This window comes from Eretmochelys imbricata, chromosome 18 (assembly GCF_965152235.1).
Source record: "Eretmochelys imbricata isolate rEreImb1 chromosome 18, rEreImb1.hap1, whole genome shotgun sequence".
Classification (NCBI taxonomy): domain Eukaryota; kingdom Metazoa; phylum Chordata; order Testudines; family Cheloniidae; genus Eretmochelys; species Eretmochelys imbricata.
The window spans coordinates 14,563,989-14,582,684 of record NC_135589.1 but is presented as its reverse complement, the minus strand read 5'-3'; the positions used below and the strand labels follow the sequence as shown (position 1 = coordinate 14,582,684).

The 18,696-nt window shown below is 46.4% G+C and overlaps 1 protein-coding gene across 1 annotated transcript in view; it reads right to left on the bottom strand.

Moving 5' to 3' along the window:
* The window catches only part of SAMD11 (sterile alpha motif domain containing 11), a 179,550-nt gene that overhangs the window by 99,286 nt on the left and 61,568 nt on the right, over positions 1 to 18,696 (bottom strand). The window contains exon 4 of the mRNA XM_077837198.1: positions 2,477 to 2,527. Coding sequence (XP_077693324.1) covers positions 2,477 to 2,527 — 51 coding nt within the window. The remainder of the gene's footprint in view (positions 1 to 2,476; positions 2,528 to 18,696) is intronic.

Genomic DNA, 18,696 nt, shown 5'->3' with positions numbered 1-18,696 from the left:
TGAATGCCGCACTGATTTAAACCCCAATTAAACCCACTGCTTTCAATGGCTCCTAATGGGGTGTGAATCAGCACAAATTTCACACCTCACTCCACAGTGCCTTCAAGGTTCCAAATGAGGATCCCAGGCCTCAATTCAGCCAAGAACTTAAGCACATGCTTAAATGCTTGGTTAAATAGGGATGGACTTATGCATGTACCTAAATGCTTTGCTGAATCAAATCAGGGACCAAAATAAATAAACAAACAAACAAACAATAAAACCAAACAAACAAACAGAGATCTCACCCCATGGTTTATAATTTAGATGAGAAACTTCATACAAATACCTCCAATAAAACAGCTCAATCTGTCCGCTTTAAAGTTCAAGATTTTTTGAGGGGGCGGGGGGTGTCAAAAATACAATCTTTCTCCTAAGATCCTCTCGCCTCCCTGCCACTCCACACAAGATTTTACGGGGGGCTCACAGCCAGGAAGCCGAAGCGGTCTGAGTTGTGTTTGAAGGGCAGGCGATAGAGTTGGGAGTCATTTCTAATGTACTGTCCTGCTGCCACTGATATTTACTTTTCATGAAACCTTCTGAAGCTTTTAAAGAGAGAACAACCCAGATCAGTTACAATATTGAAATGTACATGTTTTTTAAAGCTGCTAAGGTATGTTCTCTTGGGTAAGTACTACACCAGGATGCAGCGAGACATAGTCATACAGACCTAGTCAAAAACTCAGATAAATTATTCAATAAAATGCCCTTGCTTGTCCTTAGATTCTGAGCTCCGTAGATCACGGGCCACCCTTCTGAAGTGTTTGTTTGGAAAGCGCCTAGCACACAGTGGACATTATTGCAACTAAAATAATAATAATATTTTCCCATTGTTCACCTAGTTCTAGAACTGAACAGGAATTCTGCACAGAGCACCAGAAACTGTTGCTGGGTTGTTAATTGAAAGCTAATTAATTTCCATGCTATAAAATTTGAGATCCTCTCGGCCAGATTTTGATCTCAGCCTCAACAGTGTAAATCCAGAGTAACTCCATCAACTTCAATCAATTATCCAGGGCAACCAGGATCAGAATCCGGCCTACTCTGTTTGGGCCCAGCAACAGCCTTCTGTAGAAGAGACACTTCCCTTCAGGTTTCTCATGCCAAGAAGTTTCACGGGAACCACCTGTTCTTTATTAGCCATGTGTAATGATTTGTCTCTCCTCCAGAAAACAAACAGCATATGCCTGGTTCAAGTATTTCACTGGCAAATAGTGAGTTTCATATAAAACAGAAGTTAGAACATGCATTCCTCTTGTCTCTATAGAGGCAAATACTGTAGGTAGACTTTTACAAGGGCTGGTTAATTTCATGACCAGCAATAACGCTGGCAGTTATAGTGTACATACAGACATAAAGGATAGTCACATCTCATGCTTCAGGGCATCAACTGATCGCTGTAAGGGACAGGAAGGAATTTTCCCATTTGTGCAAAGCATGTAATAACAAGATATTGACAGTGTGTAGATTTTGACGTTTTTCAGGTGTTGATCACTGCAGGATACCAGACTTAAAAGATAAATGATCCAAACTGGGATGGCAATTCCTACGTTCTCTCTTAGTTAAGGCTTTTCTCTTATTTTCTTCTTCTTTTTTTTAAATGTTTGTCTTTTAAGGCCGTGGCTCTCAAAGCCGGTCCGCTGCTTGTTCAGGGAAAGCCCCTGGCAGGCTGGACCAGTTTGTTTACCTGCTGCGTCCGCAGATTCAGCCGATCGTGGCTCCCACTGGCCTCGGTTCGCCACTCCAGGCGAATGGGGCTGCGGGAAGCGGTGCTGGACGCCCTTCCCGCAGCCCCCTTTGGCCTGGAGCGGCGAACCGCGGCCAGTGGGAGCCGCGATCGACTGAACTTGCGGATGCAGCAGGTAAACAAATCGGTCCGGCCCGCCAAGGGCTTTCCCTGAACAAGCTGTGGACCGGCTTTGAGAACCACTGTTTTAAGGTGATTTTAAATGTCTAAATTCCCCACAACACCACCATCCATGCATTAAAGGTAATTGTAAGAGCCACTCTTGCAGCTTTAAACCTTGAACCCACAGTCCCTTAAATGCATGCTTCACATTATGCAGGTGAACAGCCCAAAGGTTCCAATGGAACTACCCACATGCAGAACTGCTTGCAGGATCAGGGTCTTAATAATATTGCACGGACATCTACACACCCACCGCCCACTGATTAGCATCAGTTGGCACAGTGATTTTCCATGCTTTGAAAAACAGAGCTGAGAAAAACATCTTTAGACACCAGTAAGTGCATCCTTTTATAGGATTGACTCTCTTTCTTTCTTCTGTTGGAGAAGAACGAAAGAAAGAACGAACAAAAGAACGAAAGAAAGAAAGAACGAACGAAAGAAAGAACATTTCTAACTGCATCCATAGTCCAGTAATGTGTATCATAAATGCTTAGCCTACCATACAAAGAGGGTGCCCCAAAATGGTACCTGCAAGAGGTCTCTCGGAAGGAGATGTTTAAATCCCAGTGGGTGTGTATCCTGTTAAACAAAACAAAACAAAGGAAGAAAGAGGTAAGTGACGCTTACGGAACACGACACCTCCTACAGCTCAGAGACACACTCGGTCACACCACCAGCCGTGCACGTCTAGCATGCTCCCCTGACCTTTTCCCACACCCCCCCCACATCGCCACTATCCCAAAATGCATGCTGCTGTGACGAGCCATGCCGCGCGCACATACCGGCCCCGGCGGGAGCCCACCACAGGCTTTGCGGTGCGGTCAATTAGAGCCCAGTGGGTGACCTGTGCAGTGACGAGAAAACTCCTCTCTCCTGCACGCAGCCACACTGATAGGCCAAGTGGGGTGGCAAGATGTTGTCTCAGCTAATAGGGCAAGCTCATGGGAAGCTGAACAGGCTCAGCACTGACATTGCATGAAGAAAATCCTGTATCAAGCCCCCTCCATGCTTCCCTGCCCTAGCTGTAAATAAATTATTAGCTATTTCCCATCTCAGAAATTAATTTTCTATATTCCATCACTCTGCCTGGTGATGAGCTGGAGCAGTGGATTCCAGATGAATGACATCCTAAATTTAGACCATGACGAGCAGCTGAGATTTTCTTCCGCTGCCATCCTTAGGATGGGCAGCATCCACCCTGATCTGAATCGGCTATGTTAGGATCTCTTCCCCTCAGCCTCAGGGGCACCCTGTAAGTATCAATTTTGCCTGGCAGCTTCCACTGTTTCATCAGGCCAATAGGATGGAAAACAATTCCCAACAACCAGGGGCCCAAGTTTTCCAGGGGGCATCTGTCTGCAGGCAAAACCTCACCACCACATCTGCCTGTGAAAAACCAGCCTCTGCAGATACAGGTTGCTGAGCGTGCTAAGTAAATCCGTCAGCAAAGAACGCGCATGGTGAGAGCCTCATGCACGTTTGTCTAATGACGGACATCATCTCTCCCATTCCATCTGGCCTTGATTCAGCAAAGCACTTAAGCAACATACTTGAAGTCCATCCAGTTACACCAATGGCCTAATCCAAAGCCTACTGGACTCGACGGAAGTGTGCTGACTTGAACGGGCTTTGAATCAGGCCAGAAGTGCATAAGTGTGAGCCGTGAAGTCAGTGGGACTTAAGCCCAGGGTTAAGTGCTCTGTTGAATAAGGATGGATTCAAGTTTGCACTTAAACTGGACTGGGATGGATTTAAGTGCTTTGCAGGAGAGTAGGGACATCTGCTTTAATTCTAGCTCTAAGAAACAGGTGAAAGCAATACTGAACTCTATTTGAAGTAATCACATATCCAAGGTATAGCACTACTGGGGGCTTTGTTCCTAATGAGAGAATATAACTTGTGTGTGCTTCCTGTACGCCTGGCTCAGGAAAGGGAGTCTGGTTTCTTGTCAGTTGCGGGTGAGGGGACTGCTTGGTCTTTAGGTTGGTCCATGTTGTTCCATCCATCAAATCATGCTCAGAAGTGTATTTATTAACTCCATTAATTGCAAGTCCTATTTCTTGTCTCTGCCTCCCATTCAACAGCTTAGGAAACCTGCTCCAGATTTCCATTTTCCTGGCCTCACAGTTGCAGACAAAAAGATTACAGAAGCATCAGAGATGCTAAGATTACAGCAATAAAAGCTGTCGCTTTGACTTCATAAAACACCAGGGGCAAGGAATGGGCAGCTGTTTAGCAGGGACAGAAGCAGAAGACCTCTATGGGTCTGATGCAATTATTATGGCTTTAGTGAAATTATAAGGGTGGGGAGGGGACCCCATTCACCCAGTCTGCCACCCTTGCGCATGGAGGTTTCGCATAAGGTGGTTTTTCCGGGTTGAGAGTCTCGGGATCTCTCTTTCCACATTTAGATTTCAATTTACTAAACAAGACAGGTTATAAAAATGAGCAACTTCTAACAAAGCTCTGATCCGGGTTGGCAAAAGCCTGGGCAACTTGCATTCATGCTGGCGAACAGCACAGAACCATCTAAGCTTAAAGTAACGCCACTGATTTCAAAGCAGTTACCCCTGATCTGTAATGATAGGACAGCAAACTCAAGCCGTGGATTTTCAAGCTTGGGTAGAGATTTCTATTATTATTTAGCGATGCAGCATCAGATCTCCCAGCTCAGAACTCTTCATGCATACTGACTCTTGCTCCTTACACCCATCACATCTGTCACAGGCCTGCTGCCTGCCTTTCATCTTGCAAATCCCGTGCGTCCGTTGGAAGTGGACTCCCCCACTCCCACCCCCGATCCTCCTCCATCTAGTTGGTTATACTCTCTCCTCTTGTTGCTATTCAAGGCAAACACAAATGTGGCTGTATAGTTTATAGAGCAGAGAGCGCGCTGGAAAGCAAGAGACAGCTTGAGAGAGGAAGAAAGAAAAGGATTTTGTCTGATTATAAATTCCATTATCAACCTCAAACTCAGGCGAAGTTTACAAACTTTTCAGCCAACATTAGCCAAAGTTAGGGCTTTGGGTGAAATTCCTGCAAAACTGGGTTTTGCTCAAAATCAGGTATAACACGGAGGTGCCAGTTGAGTTTTACTTTGCGTTTTGGGGTTTGTTTGTATCCAGGGCTCAAAGCCCATGTGAATCTAATAGCAAAGAAAGGTTTGTCCTGTCCCCAGCAGAGCGCAACTGGTTAGTTTCACACAGCTCAGGGAGCTAGATTCACAGATTCCAAGGCCAGACAGGATCATTGTGATCACCTAGTCTAACCTCCTGCATAGCACGGGCCAGAGAACTTCCCCAAAACAATCCCTACGTTTTAGAAAAATATCCAAATTTAATTTAAAAATAGTGATGGAGAATCCACCATGACCCTTGGTACACTGTTCCAATGGCTAATTACTCTCACTGTTAAACGGTTACACCTTATTTCCAGTCTGAATTTGTCTAGCTTCAACTTCCACACCCATTGGATCATGTTATGCCTTTCTCTGCTAGAATGAGAGCCCATTATTAAATAGCTGTTCCCCATGTAGGTTCTTACAGATTGTAATCAAGTAAATCCTTAAGCTTCTCTTTGTTAAGCTAAACAGACTGCTCTCCTTGAGTCTATCACTGCAAGACAGGTTTTCTAATTCTTTAATCATTCTCGTGGCTCTTCTCCGAACCCTCTCCCATTTTTCAACATCCTCCTTGACTTGTGGGCACCAGATCTGGACACAGGATTCCAGCAGCAGTTGCATCAGTGCCCAGTACAGAAGTAAAATAACCTCTCTACTCCTCCTCGAGATTCCTCTGTTTATGTATCCGAGGATCACATTAGGCCTTTTGGACACTGTGTAGCACTGGCAGCTCATATTTAGCTGATTATCCACCATGACCCGCAAATCTTTTTCAGAGTCAGTGCTTCCCAGGATAGAGTCCCCATCCTGTCAGCATGGCCTAAATTCCTTGTTCCTAGATTATACATTTACATACTAGCATATTATTTGACATTTATGTATTAAAACGCATATGGTTTGCTTGCTCCCATTTTAGCAAGAGATCCAGATTGCTCTGTCAGGGACCTGTCCTCTTTGTTATTTATCACTCCCCCAGTTTTTGTGTCATCCGCAAACTTTATCAGTGACGATTTTATGGTAGGAGCAGTGGCAGAGGAGCCAGCAAATAGTCAATCAAACCAACAAGCGGTGATGCCATTTTAGATTTAGTATTGGTAAGTGGTGAGGACATCACTGAAGAACAGGACAACCTTGGTTTGAGCAATCATGATTTAATTCAGTTTGAACTAAATGGAAGGATAAACAAAAATAGGTCTGCAACTAGGGTCCCTGATTTCAACAGGGTAAACTTTAAAAAATTCAGGAAATCAGGGAAGTGGACAGGACTGAAAAATTCAAGGATCTAAATGTGGAAAAGGTTTGGAATTTCTTTAAGTCAAAGATGGAAAACTATCTGAAGCCTGCAGCCCAAACAGGGGGGGAAATTCACGGGTAAGGGCTGCAGACCAAACTGGATGAACAAGAAGCTCTTGACTGTCAAAAAGTGTAGAGGAAAAAAGTGAGAACCGCCAAAAGCCAGGCAGCACTGGATCCTGTAAAGGAAATTAAAACCAACAGTAAAAGGTTCTTTAGTCATACAAATAAAAAGAAAACAAGGGAAAAAGAAGTGGGACAACTAAATACTGAGGATGGGGTGGAGATTAGAGATAATCTAAGTATGGTCCAACACCTAAACAAATACTTTGCGTCAGTTTTTGATAAAGCTAATGAGGAGAGTGGGAAAGTGGAAGAGTTGACAATGGGAATAAGGAGACGGAAGCAGAAATTACCACATCCAAGGTGGAAGCCAAACTCAAACACCTTAATGGAACTAAATCAGGAGACCCAGATAATCTCCAGCCAAAAATATTAAAGGAACTGGCACATAAAATTGCAAGCCCAATAGCAAGGATTTTAATGATTCTGTAAACTTGGGGATTGTACCTTAAGAGTGGTGAATTGCAAATACTGTACCTATATTTAAGAAAGGGGAAAAAAGGTTATCTGGGAAACTACAGATCAATTAGTTTGATCTCAAATGTATGAGAGGTCTCAGAACAACTTTTGAAAGTGAGAGTAGTTAAGGACATAGAGGTAAATGGTAATTGGGATAAAACACAACATGGTTTTACTACAAAAGGTAGATCGTGCCAGACCAACCTGATCTCCTTCTTTGAGAGAATAATCAATTTTCTAGACAAAGGAAATGCAGTAGATCTAATTTACCTGGATTTCAGCAAGGCGTTTGATACAGTTCCACATGGGAAATTATTAGTTAAATTGGAGAAGGTGGGGCTTAATAAGAGACTCAAAAGGTGGGTAAGGAACTGGTTATAGGGGAGCCTACAATGGGTCATATGAAAGGTGAACTGTCAGGCAGCAGGGAGGTTACTAGTAAAGTTCCTCTGGGGCTTGGTACTAATCTTATTCAACGTTTTCATGAACGACACTGGCACAAAAAAGCGGGAGTGTGCTAATAAAACTTGCAGATAACACAAAGTTGGGAGGTATTGCCAATACCGAGGAGGACCGGAATATCGCACAAGAACATTTGGACGAGCTTGAAAACTGGAGTAATAGAAATGGGATGAAATTTAATAGTACAGATTGCAAGGTCATGCACTTATGGACCAACAACAAGATTTTTTGCTGGAAACTGGGGATGCATCAGTTGGAAGCGAAAAAGGAGGAGAAAGACCTGGGGCATATTGGTGGATCACGGGATGACTATGAGCTGCTAATGTGATGTGGTTGTGAAAAAGGCTAATACAATCCTAGGATGCATCGGCTGAGGAATTTCCAGTAGAGAAAGGGAAGCATTACCACCATTATACTAGGCACTGATGACAACTAATCTGGAATATTGTGTGCAGTTCTGATCTACCATGTTTAAGAAAGATGAATTCAAAACTGGAACAGGTGTAGAGAAGGGCTACTAGAACGATCAGAGGAATGGAGAAACTACCTTATGAAAGGAGACTTTAGGAGCCTGGCTTGTTTTGCCTAACCTAACAAAGGCTGAGGGGAGATACAACAGAACTCTATAAAAGGGATGGAAGAGGAGTTATTTAAAGTAAGAGCTAATGTTGGTACTAGAACAAATGGCTATGAACCAGCCACCAACAAATTTAGGCCTGAAATTAGCTGAAGATTTCTAACCATCAGAGGAGTGAACTTCTGAAACAGCCCTTCCCCAGAGAGCAGTAGGGGCAAAAAAACCTAACTTGTTCTAAGACTGAGCTTGATAAATTTATGGAGGGGATGGTATGATGAGATTGCCTACAGCGCCATGTGGGCTATCCAGGACAGCTACTAGCAAATATCCCCAATGGCCAGAGATGGGACACTGGAGGGTGAGAGTTACAACAGAGAATTCTTTCCTAGGTGTCTGGCTGGTGGGTCTTGCACAGAGTCTAAGTGTTCACCATATTTGAGGTCAGGAAGGAATTTTCCTCCAGGTCATATTGGCAGAGACCTTGGGATAGACTTCTCCTTATTCTTCTCCCCTTTTCTTCCCTCATCAATCTTCTGCAATTCCTAGCATTTGATTTATATTCATTACTATCAACTTCCCCCTTCTTCCATTTGTTATATGTATATTTTATAGATGCCTTCGCTTCTCCTCTAAACTAGACTGCTTTTTTAACCAATATGGTTAAAATGGTCCCAAACTTGATCTCACACAGCCCAATTTCCACTCCCATGAGAAAGGAAAACTTCCAACAACTTTCTACCTCATTTTAGCCAATCAAACTGTACTATACAAATGATCTCACGACAGCTGTATAGTGGGAACAGGTGGGTGTTACAGTCTCCTCTACCCAACAATATGCTCCTTGGAACAGGCTTGAAGTCAAATCGTAAGTTAAAAAAAAAAAGGAAGATTTTGCTTTCCCTATTCCGTTCTCTACAAACCAATCTGTCACTGTCCACAAAAGAAATCAAAAGCAGCAATCATCCTGCTGGAGGGCTTGGCCCAGAGCTATGTGTAGATTAAATGCTGTGTTTGCCTGGTTAAAAATTTGTGATATGCCTTCCAACAGAAAACTCACAATACAGAGGAGCTGCAAGTAAGGTGACCCAGCCCTCAGGCTTCTGATGGAATCACACACATTTCACTCACGAGGTCTTCAGAACCCATCAATGGGCCAAATTCTACCTGGGGCCATGTGTACAGCATCCACCGCATTACTGGGATCCCACAGTACATGCACACGCGTGCACACCCACCCACACACAGTGGGATCTATCATAACTGGGACTGTAATCAGGCACATTGTGAATCACAGTAAGAACTGGAGAATCACAGTAAGAACTGGAGATTTCTCCTCCAATACCAATGGGAGTTTTGCCTGCACTGATTTCAACACACATCTGTCTCTCTGCATGGGCCCTACAGCTCACAGCTACGTTGTAGATTCGCTCATTAGAATGTTACTTGACGTAGAAACTTAAGCATTTCATCAAAAGCTCTCAAGCACTGTACAAAGAAGCGGAGGCATCACTGTGTCCATTCTAGCAATAGGAAACCTGTGACTCGCCCAGAGTCACACAGAAAACCAACGGCCGACCAATCTGGGAGCAACCAGTCCCCTGATTCACTGTGCTTAGACCACTGGGCTATGAAACCTTCATGTATCATAAAAGCAGCACTATCTAATCAATCCTCTCGTCACAGAATTTAGGTGAAGCGACTTGCTCAAGGCCAGGTGTCAGAGCAGAGGCTAGAGCCCATGTGCTCCTGGCTCCTAGCCTTGTGTTCAGTCCATGCCTCTCTCCAACGCTACTACGTTATTTGTCGGTCCCACTAAAAGTCTCCCATTATCTAATATACAACTTCTCATGGGCTGCTGCAGCTGCCAGTCTGCCCAGGAAAGCAGAGCGCTCCCAAATGCCAGAATGAGGTGACTCTCAATGAAGTTCAACGCAGCTGAACACCCAGGTACAATAGCCTTGCCTCAGTGTGACAAGCAGGGGGAAAGGGAGAAGCTTATGCTAAAGGGATAGTGCAGATCCACACAGAGGCAGAGGCAGCTATTTGCCGAGATGGATAATTAAACACTCATATTTAGACAAATGAAGAGGTGAGAATGAAATTAAATCCTAATTATCTTTTTTGGGGGGAGACGGTAGTTTAACCAAGCACTCTTGCTGCGTTTCTATGGCGTTACCTCCAATTAGATTTCTGAGACTAATGTACATTTCGCTTTAACGGGTTATTCATTCAATTGAAATCAAATTACTAATAATTTGCAAGCTATCAGCTACACAAGCCGTCTTTGGGCTTTAGACAGACACTAAGCCAGTTCCTGACAAATTAATAACAAAACAGGGAAAAAAATGCAGGCAGGCAAGTGGCAGCGTAGCCACCTCCTCATCCGCCCAGATCTCAGCCGTGGTGTGATCAGTTCTGAAGTGTTTAATAAAAACGGCCAGATGGGTCCCACGGCAACAGGAGGGGACTGCTTCCCCGTGCTGTTTGTAACCCAGCCAGGCCAGAAAGAGGGTGAAATTAACAAACTCTCAGATCAGGTACATGAGTGAGGAGGGACTGGACTGCCATATTTTGGTTTAAAAAAAGAGAGAGAGGAAAAAATTACCCCAAAAATGTAACAGGAAGGGCTGGAACAACTCAAGACATCTACAGAACGTGCTTTGGAATAAGAATGCAGCCCAAAATGAAAGCGACAGAGTTGGCAAAATAATGGCGCGCAGCTGGGATACTTTTTAATTTGCAAGTTGTTTCCCCCCTAATTTCTCTTTACCCCAGCAGTCCCTGCGTGCTTTCAACACCAAAGCAGTAACCCAGAAGAGGCCAGCAGAATGAGTCAGACATGCCCCTAGTGACCTGTCACTTCAGAGGGGGACCACAGCCTGATTCTGCAGCTGAGTTTTTACAGTGTACAAGTCACTTTACAACAGTTTCGTTTCCTCACTCCAGCCACGCCACAGCAGGCTGCAGTGACCAACAGTGTGGCAGAAAAGAACGGGGAGTGTTGAGCAGCATTCAGCCAGCTCATTGCTGCTGGAGAAACAGGGCCATTCAAGGGCAGCTCTCCAGTTGCCCCTTTCTCAGTCCTTAAACAAGAGAAATAATGCTTCCATAGTATTTTTTAATCCATTCAGTTCTCTAGTTTAGACAAGGCCACAGAGCGAGGTAAAACCCAAGAGGGATTCCCCCAAATTCTCCAGATCAGAGAGAAAATTCAACTGAGGGAATGTAGGTAGGGAGAATTCAAGAGCCCAGTTTTACATACTATAGGGCTTGTTCCACAGCCCACTGTGGTCAAAGGGAGTCTTCCCAGTAATTGCAATGGGCTTTGGATCAGACCCTACATCTCATCTCCACATCTGCGAAAACACCACACTCGAGTGCACAGAGGAGATGCTGCAGATGTGCAGTTTGGGAGCAAAAATACACGCAGCTGTCACTCATGATGCTGCTGTGTTCAGAGGGTTGGAAAGTCACAGTCAGCCCCCCTGTGCCATTATCTCAGCGCCCACCACTGACAAGCCAGAGCATGTGGCTGTGAGTGTCAAGTGCATCATGGGAAGTAGAGCAGCCTACTGATTAAAGGAGGGTGGGCCTGGGAAGCGGGAGTCCTGGGTTTCATTCCCTATCCTGCAGCGGACGTTTTGTGTGGCACTTCAGTTCATCAGGCCTTGCTCGGTCTGTCCATAAGGCTGGGCTGACAATGATGGCTACCTCTTTGACACGCTTTAGGATCCCCAGATGACAGATACTACCTAAATAAAAACCATCAGCGTCCCTATGACAAAACAGGGGCACTGCAGGGCGAGGGGTGCTGCAGCAAGAATAGAGATCCAAGAACCCACTGTGGGATGCATAAAGGCCCTTGAGGCCTGGATTTGATTTAATCTGATCTCACTTTTCCCCTGGTCCCAGCCCGGTACCCATGTCTTGCTCAGGAAGAGATTTCTCACCGTTTATCATTTTTTATCCTACAGTATCACTGTGGAATAAGGAGCCATTTCCCCTCTCTCTTAAATATAAGTCCTCATTAGATCAACTGCAGCTTCCTGGCACTCTGGACCAAATCCAGCATTTGCTTCCCAGATGGATCTTTTATTTATTGATTGGAGTGATTATTATTAAGCAGCAGGCAGACGTGACAAAGGAGGAAATGCAGGGAGGAAATCTCAGGCAGAAAGAGAAAGGAGGAGCAGAGCAAACAATTGCTGCGAGCACCACGTTACACCACCAGCAAGAGGTGGGACCCCCCCTCCCCTCTCCAACTGGTACCATTTGTCACAAGGATCAGGACAAGGGCTGCAGAATCCAATCCAACCGACTGGCCCCAATGCTCTGCCCCATTCCTAGCTCTCTTCAGCAGCTACAAGTTGGCAACAGAACCTGCTCTAAAGATAAGCCAGTTCAGTCCATTTCCCGGGGGAGCCAAGCAAGATCTCTGGCACCATCCGCTAGATGAGGCATGGAGGCTGGATGTCGTCGAGTCAGGCCATGACACTGGACCAGTGGCAGGCCCGCTGACTAGGCTCTGCCAGAAGGGAGGCTGCATTGCTACATAGCCACTATCAGGCGGCATCACAGGGGCAAAGGCAGGGGAGGAAGAGGAGAGCAAAGTCTCAGACAAGGCACATTGTCCTGAGAAGGTTTTGCCTCGCACCTGACGGCTGTATCACAGGCAGGTGCATACGACAGTTATAATGGGGGGCCTTCAGTTTGAACTTCAATCGATTAGGGAGTCAAAGAGCAGCAGCCTTATGGGATGTCAGAAATAGCTTTCCACTTAGAGAGCGAGGCATCAAAAGGGCTGACAGCAGCTAACCATTAAGGCTTACTGGAGATCAGCAATCTTGCTATTAGAAAATGGAAGCGGAGTGAAAACGGTGCCATGAGCTGGTTTTCTGGGCCGGGGAGGGAGAAGAATGAGTCTGCAGTTAAACGCCAGCGCACCATGTGCAGCAGGACCGAGAGCAGAGCTATGCAAACTACAGCTGAGTAGAGAGAGAAAGTTGCAAAACATCTGCCCCACTCCTTCTTGAATCAGGGTCTCCATTTCAAAAGGGACTTCCTAGAGGTACAGGCATCGGTCTTCATTAGAGCCATGCCCACGGTCACAGGCCCTTCTCCTTCTTCTGCACTCCTATTCCTCTCAAAACCAGCTTCGATTTCAGAACAACATTTGGAAAGGGATCCGGTCCACCACGTGGGCTCATTATGCAATCTGCTCCTGCATCTGCTGCTCTCACTCCTTTTTCAACAAGAATTTCATTGGCATTTTTAACCGGGCGCAGCGATTTGAGCCTATCCTGCATGTCACCCAGGCCAAACTACATATTTACAGGTAGCCAGTAATGGTTCCTTTGGAGCATTGTAGCTGGTCAGGTCAAAAACTTTTACCGTTTTTAACAGGTGCTTAAGTATTATTGCCTCTTATTATTAGTCATGCCATTACGTCCTGTTGGAGAATTACCCACATATGTATTTCCACGAGCAGTTACACAGCACATCATCTCAAAGCTCAGAGGCTTTCATTAGATCTCTTTCCTTTCCATCTTAAGAGAACAGCCAGCATCTAAAAGTATTAATTAAATTCTCTCATGCCCCTGTGCTCAGCTGCCTGGTTTAAACCAAATAGGAGCGGAGGCTTGGTTTACGTTTAAAACTTATCCTGGCATGGCTATGACGGGCAAAAGTCTGAAAAATCCACACCCCCTAGCCAGCACAGGTAAGCCAACAGAAACGAGCTCTTGTCCACCTAGCTAATGGCGTTCAGGGAAGTGGTGTTTCTAAACCAGCAGCACGCTGCACGTCCATTGGCACGCACTGTGTGTCTATACGCCAGCATGGTTATGCAGACACAGACTCTGTCGTGCAGACGCTGAGAAACCTCCTGTTAATCCTTCTGCTGCTTTACGGTTCCTATAATCCAGCACCTATGTAAGTATTGCCGCTCCTGTTTGAAGGGCCTGTGGTAGCTATTCACAACGGTATGACTCAAAGACAGTTTCAGCCCTAATTCTAAACTCCCAGGCTTCTGTTGGTTTAAGCCAGTCTCTCTTAACATTATGAATTCGGATTCTCCAAGACGTCTAAGGGAGTTGGGTGCCACACTCCCACCGAATCTCAGTTGAAGCTGGTGCCCAACCTCCCTTAACTTCCTTTGAAAAAACACGGTGATAGTGTGTTCGTGCACCTCCATGACAGACTAGCATGAGAGGAGGGACCAGTGTGGAGAGGTTTCAGCTCAGGTGCTAAGAAGGGGAAGCTTCGTCAATAATTCATCAAACATGGAAAAGGCTTCATTTGGCCTAAGTCCCAATTTAGCTCTGGCCTACTCAGTGTTTGTACCTGTGCAACTATTTCAGTTGGGGGTGTGATCTATTACCCAACATAATTATGCTGGTGGAACCCCTTGGGTGGATACAGTTATGCCTGTATAAATGTGCCTTAAACTGGTATAGCATACTTCCTTTCCTGTACGGGAACAGGCTAGCGACACTAGTATAAAGCACCTGCCTACTGATATAACTGCGTCCACACTAGATGCGTTGTACTGCTTTAACTAAACTGCGATAGTTAAGGCAGTACGACGTGTGTGTGTGGAGAAGTCCCTCGAAGAGCGAGGCTTTCTGCAACCAAAGGCCTGAAGCCATCGCTCCCTGGCACGTGGATGGCCGCTGCTGGAGAGTTTACAGTCAGCGCGTCAAACGTTACAGCAGGGGGTCTCAAACTTTTCCTTTCTGAGCCCCCCCACCCCCCCCAACATGCTATAAAAGCCTCCAAGGCCCACCTGTGCCACAACACCTGTTTTTCTGCATATAAAAGCCAGGGCCGCCATTGGGGGTAGCAAGCAGGGCAGTTGCCTGGGGTCCCATGCCAGAGGGGCCCCCGCGAAGGTAAGTTGCTCAGGCAAGTTGCTCAGGCTTCGGCTTCAGCCCCGAGTGGTGGGCCTTGGGGCCCCGGGCTTCAGCCCCATGCAGTGGGGCTTCAGCTTTCTGCTTTGGGCCCCAGCAAGTTTAATGCTGGCCTTGTTTAGCGGCCCCCTGAAACCTGCTCGCGGCCCCCTAGGGGGCCCCAGGCCCCTGGTTGAGAAGCACTGCATTACAGTAACAATCCCAGCACGGGAAGCTGGCTGGGAGAGAGAGGATTTGAAACTTTCTGTTTCCCAGATGCAGGGCATGCTCACAGAATGCTAATGTAAAATGTGTGAAGCAGGGCTCACGATGTCTCGCTAAAAGATGCATCAACTCACCTATAACCACAGGTCACCTGGATCTCTGTACAGGGACCCAAGCTCATGTCAGTTACCAGGTCTGGTTTACTTAACTTTGTTATATGCACCAAAAGCAACTGCTGAGCATCTCTGACTCCTTCCAACACCTCCTTCCGCAGATGTTCAGTAATGTGAGGGATCAGGACCTAACAACATGCTCGCAGGCAGAGGCGTGACCTCACTGGCTACTTTATTACACCATCTGCAAAAAGACCCCTCCTTCCTCGACTACATAAAGGGCCTGCAGAAAAGCGCCCATGGTGCAAACGAGATGGCAATTCACCATCATTACAAACTACTGTTTGCAGAATTAATAACGGGATATTTGTATATGACAGTGTACCTTTCTGCCAGGGCCTCCCAGCACTTTCCAAACATTCAGGAATCTTTGCAATAGTACTCCAGCAAGATTGGTAAATATTATTGTACCCGTTTTACAGAAAAAGTGTAGGGGCTACTTTCTTGCTGATACAGCCAGAGGGGTGCAGAGATGCAGTGGCCAAGCAACAGTGGCTACGTATACTCTTCCTATGTAGCACAGATGACTTCAAAGAGTGCTCAGCAGCAGCACCGACTACCCCTTTAAGAAGCTGCAGCATCCACTCCCCGCAGTAGCAACCTCAAGCACTAGCCGGCACACATGGGTTGGGATGGCAGGACCCTCTGCCACGCCCCTAATCTGCCCAGCCATATCCCTTCTGCAATGCACAGAGCTGACAGCTGCACTAGTCGATCCTCCTCCACCATGCAGTCCAAGAGCACCAGCATCCAGACATCCTGCTCTTAAAGTGCACCCACAAGGAGACCCATTGCCTAATGTCCCCTCGCGTGCCAGTGGCAAAGGCTGGACCAGAACTCAGGAGACTGAGCTCACAGACCCCTGTTCTGCTCACTAAGCACCATTCCCTTTTCGTTAAACATGGCAAGCCTTCCTGGCACACATTCCCTCACATTGATACTGGGGGTGGAAGGAGACGTTTTACAAAAGTGAAATCGGAAACAAAAGCATTCAAAACAACAGAGAGAGAAACACACTAGGACTGGCTTCATTCTGACCTCACTCCCTTGCGACCACAGCTTGGCATATTTCTTCCTCTCCCCTGGAGGCAACGACACCTCTGCCCAATCCGTCACCACTATGGGAGGCTGCAACAGGTGAATGAAAACAGGACGCAGAAGGCGCACCAGCTGTCATGTCTGTTACACAGCTAGCCTTTATGATGGGGACGTTGGCCTCCCTGAAACCAGGTTGACCACGCCCTCCTCCCTCTCCACTGTGATGCTCATGACGAGAGAGCGAGCACAGCAAGCACACGTACACTGCAGCAGAGCAGTGACCAGAAGGGATCCAGCTACTTTCTACCCATTGCTCTCCCCAGAGCCAGCCCTAAGCAATGGCACCTGCTACCCCTCTGACCCACAGCTCCACCTGCAGAAGAGCTCTGGGCAGCTCAGAGGCTTGCGTCTTTCACAGAAGCTGGTCCAATAACATATGACCCCACCCACCTCGTGTCTGTAATACCCTGGGACCAACACGGCTACAACAATGCTGCAAGTTCCATCTTTGGGCATTCAAGGCCAAGGGGTGGGAGTGGGTGTAATGTGCGCTTTAAAGGTGTAAGAGCTAGAGCATTAGGAGATTCCTGAAGGTGAAGGTGTGAGCAGCAGGTGCCTCCTGGTGGGGTATCGAAAATGCACTCTCTCTTTCTGGTGATTACTGCATCCATCACTGCAGTGCCTGGCCACATTGGAGCCGCCTCTGCCATTCTAGCCCTTCATCAAGACATATGCGAGAATAGCTCTGGGACAGGACAGAGAGCACAAGGTCTCTCTGTCTCTACACAGGCACACCCACATAGCAGCCAGACCAACTTTACCAAGCTCTCTTTCGCCTCCACGCTTTACTCCCCCCTCCACCTTCCAAAGGTCCCACCTTTTACAACAGATTCCCTGGCAAAGTGTTTGCGTGCAATGAATTAGGCTACATATTCCCTGCAGCCATTTTTTGCTCGCCACGAGGAATCTCCAAGGCCCGGGCTTTAGGAAGAACTTGAATACCACCTTCTGTGACATCAGGCTACAGGCCTGATCCTGGGCAACAATGCTGCAGCATCCACCCCCCCCCCACTAGCACAAATGGGGCCCAGACTGGGCCCCTAGAGGGTACCAGAGTCTGCGACTACTCTGGAAGGCCCCAGAGAGGTACTCAGCGCAGGCAGCTCCGGCTAAAATGCTCAGCTCCTCTCAGAACGAAGCTCTATCTTAGCAAGAATTGTAGGCACAGAGGGCCTCTGATCCAACTCCCACTGAAAGCCAATGGAAAGAGGATTGGGCTGGTCTGGAAGTGAAAAAGCGAATGCAATATCCCCACACAGCCCCTCTACAATGGCAGCAAAGTGAGGTCAAAAACGTCTCTATGGAATAAACAGGATTCAAAGTAACTGGAAAGCACGATCCTCTCCTCCTAAGAATTCAAAACAAGGTTTAGACTGAGACCTTCCAATAAACTGATCGAAAAAATGGAAGGAGGGGCAGTGAAATGGTGAGTGGAAGGACCAGGAGCGAATGACAATTAAGGAATATTTTTTTCTGCATTTCCTAATAAACAAGGCCAAGCAATTACTGTAATTAAAGATTTAAGATAAAAGCACTTTATATTTTGGGGGCCCTGAATATCAATTAAATATTTATTATGTTATTCACAATCCTAATGAGAAAGCCTAGCATTGTAATTTTTGCAGAATTAAAAGCATAATTAAAGGAGGGTGGGGGTGGGAAATTATGGTAGCTTCTTGGGACTGTTTAGCCAGGTTCGTGTGTGTGCACACATGTGTGAGAGAGCGCGCGAGATGCACCTGCCCCTCTTCCAATTAATAACCCTTGGCCAGCACTGTTGACCAACTACTGTGATGGGTGAGCAACTCTTGGTTATAGACGGGCTTCACCCAAGGGGCCAGGCTACTCTTTCGACTCCCTTATTCCTGAGATCGCAGTTGTTACACGTAGCGGTTTCTGCTTGGAGGAAAGGGGAAATGGCTTATCTGCTCAGGAGCAAGAACGCATAAAACACAGAAAAGCAATTACATGCCTTCAGTTTCCACTCCTCTGTTTTTATAGAGCTTGTCTGGGAATCTGAGCGATTTTATGCATTAGAGAGAGATGATGATCAAAATGAGTAGCAATGACATGCATGGGGGGGCCAAGATGCAGCCGCTCGGGATATTTATTTTCCTGTGGTTGTAGATCCTATAAACAACATATTTCTCCGGAGGGATGCAAGAACCCAAAGTTCTGCAGCTGGATACCAGGGGCAACGAGGCTTTTCACGAGACCCAAACTTAGGGGATACCTAGGTGTGACTTACGATTTTCAATTCCCTTTTCAGTTCTGCATCAGTTTTAGGTAGTAGGAGCGCACACAGTACAGAGAGATGTTCAAAACACACA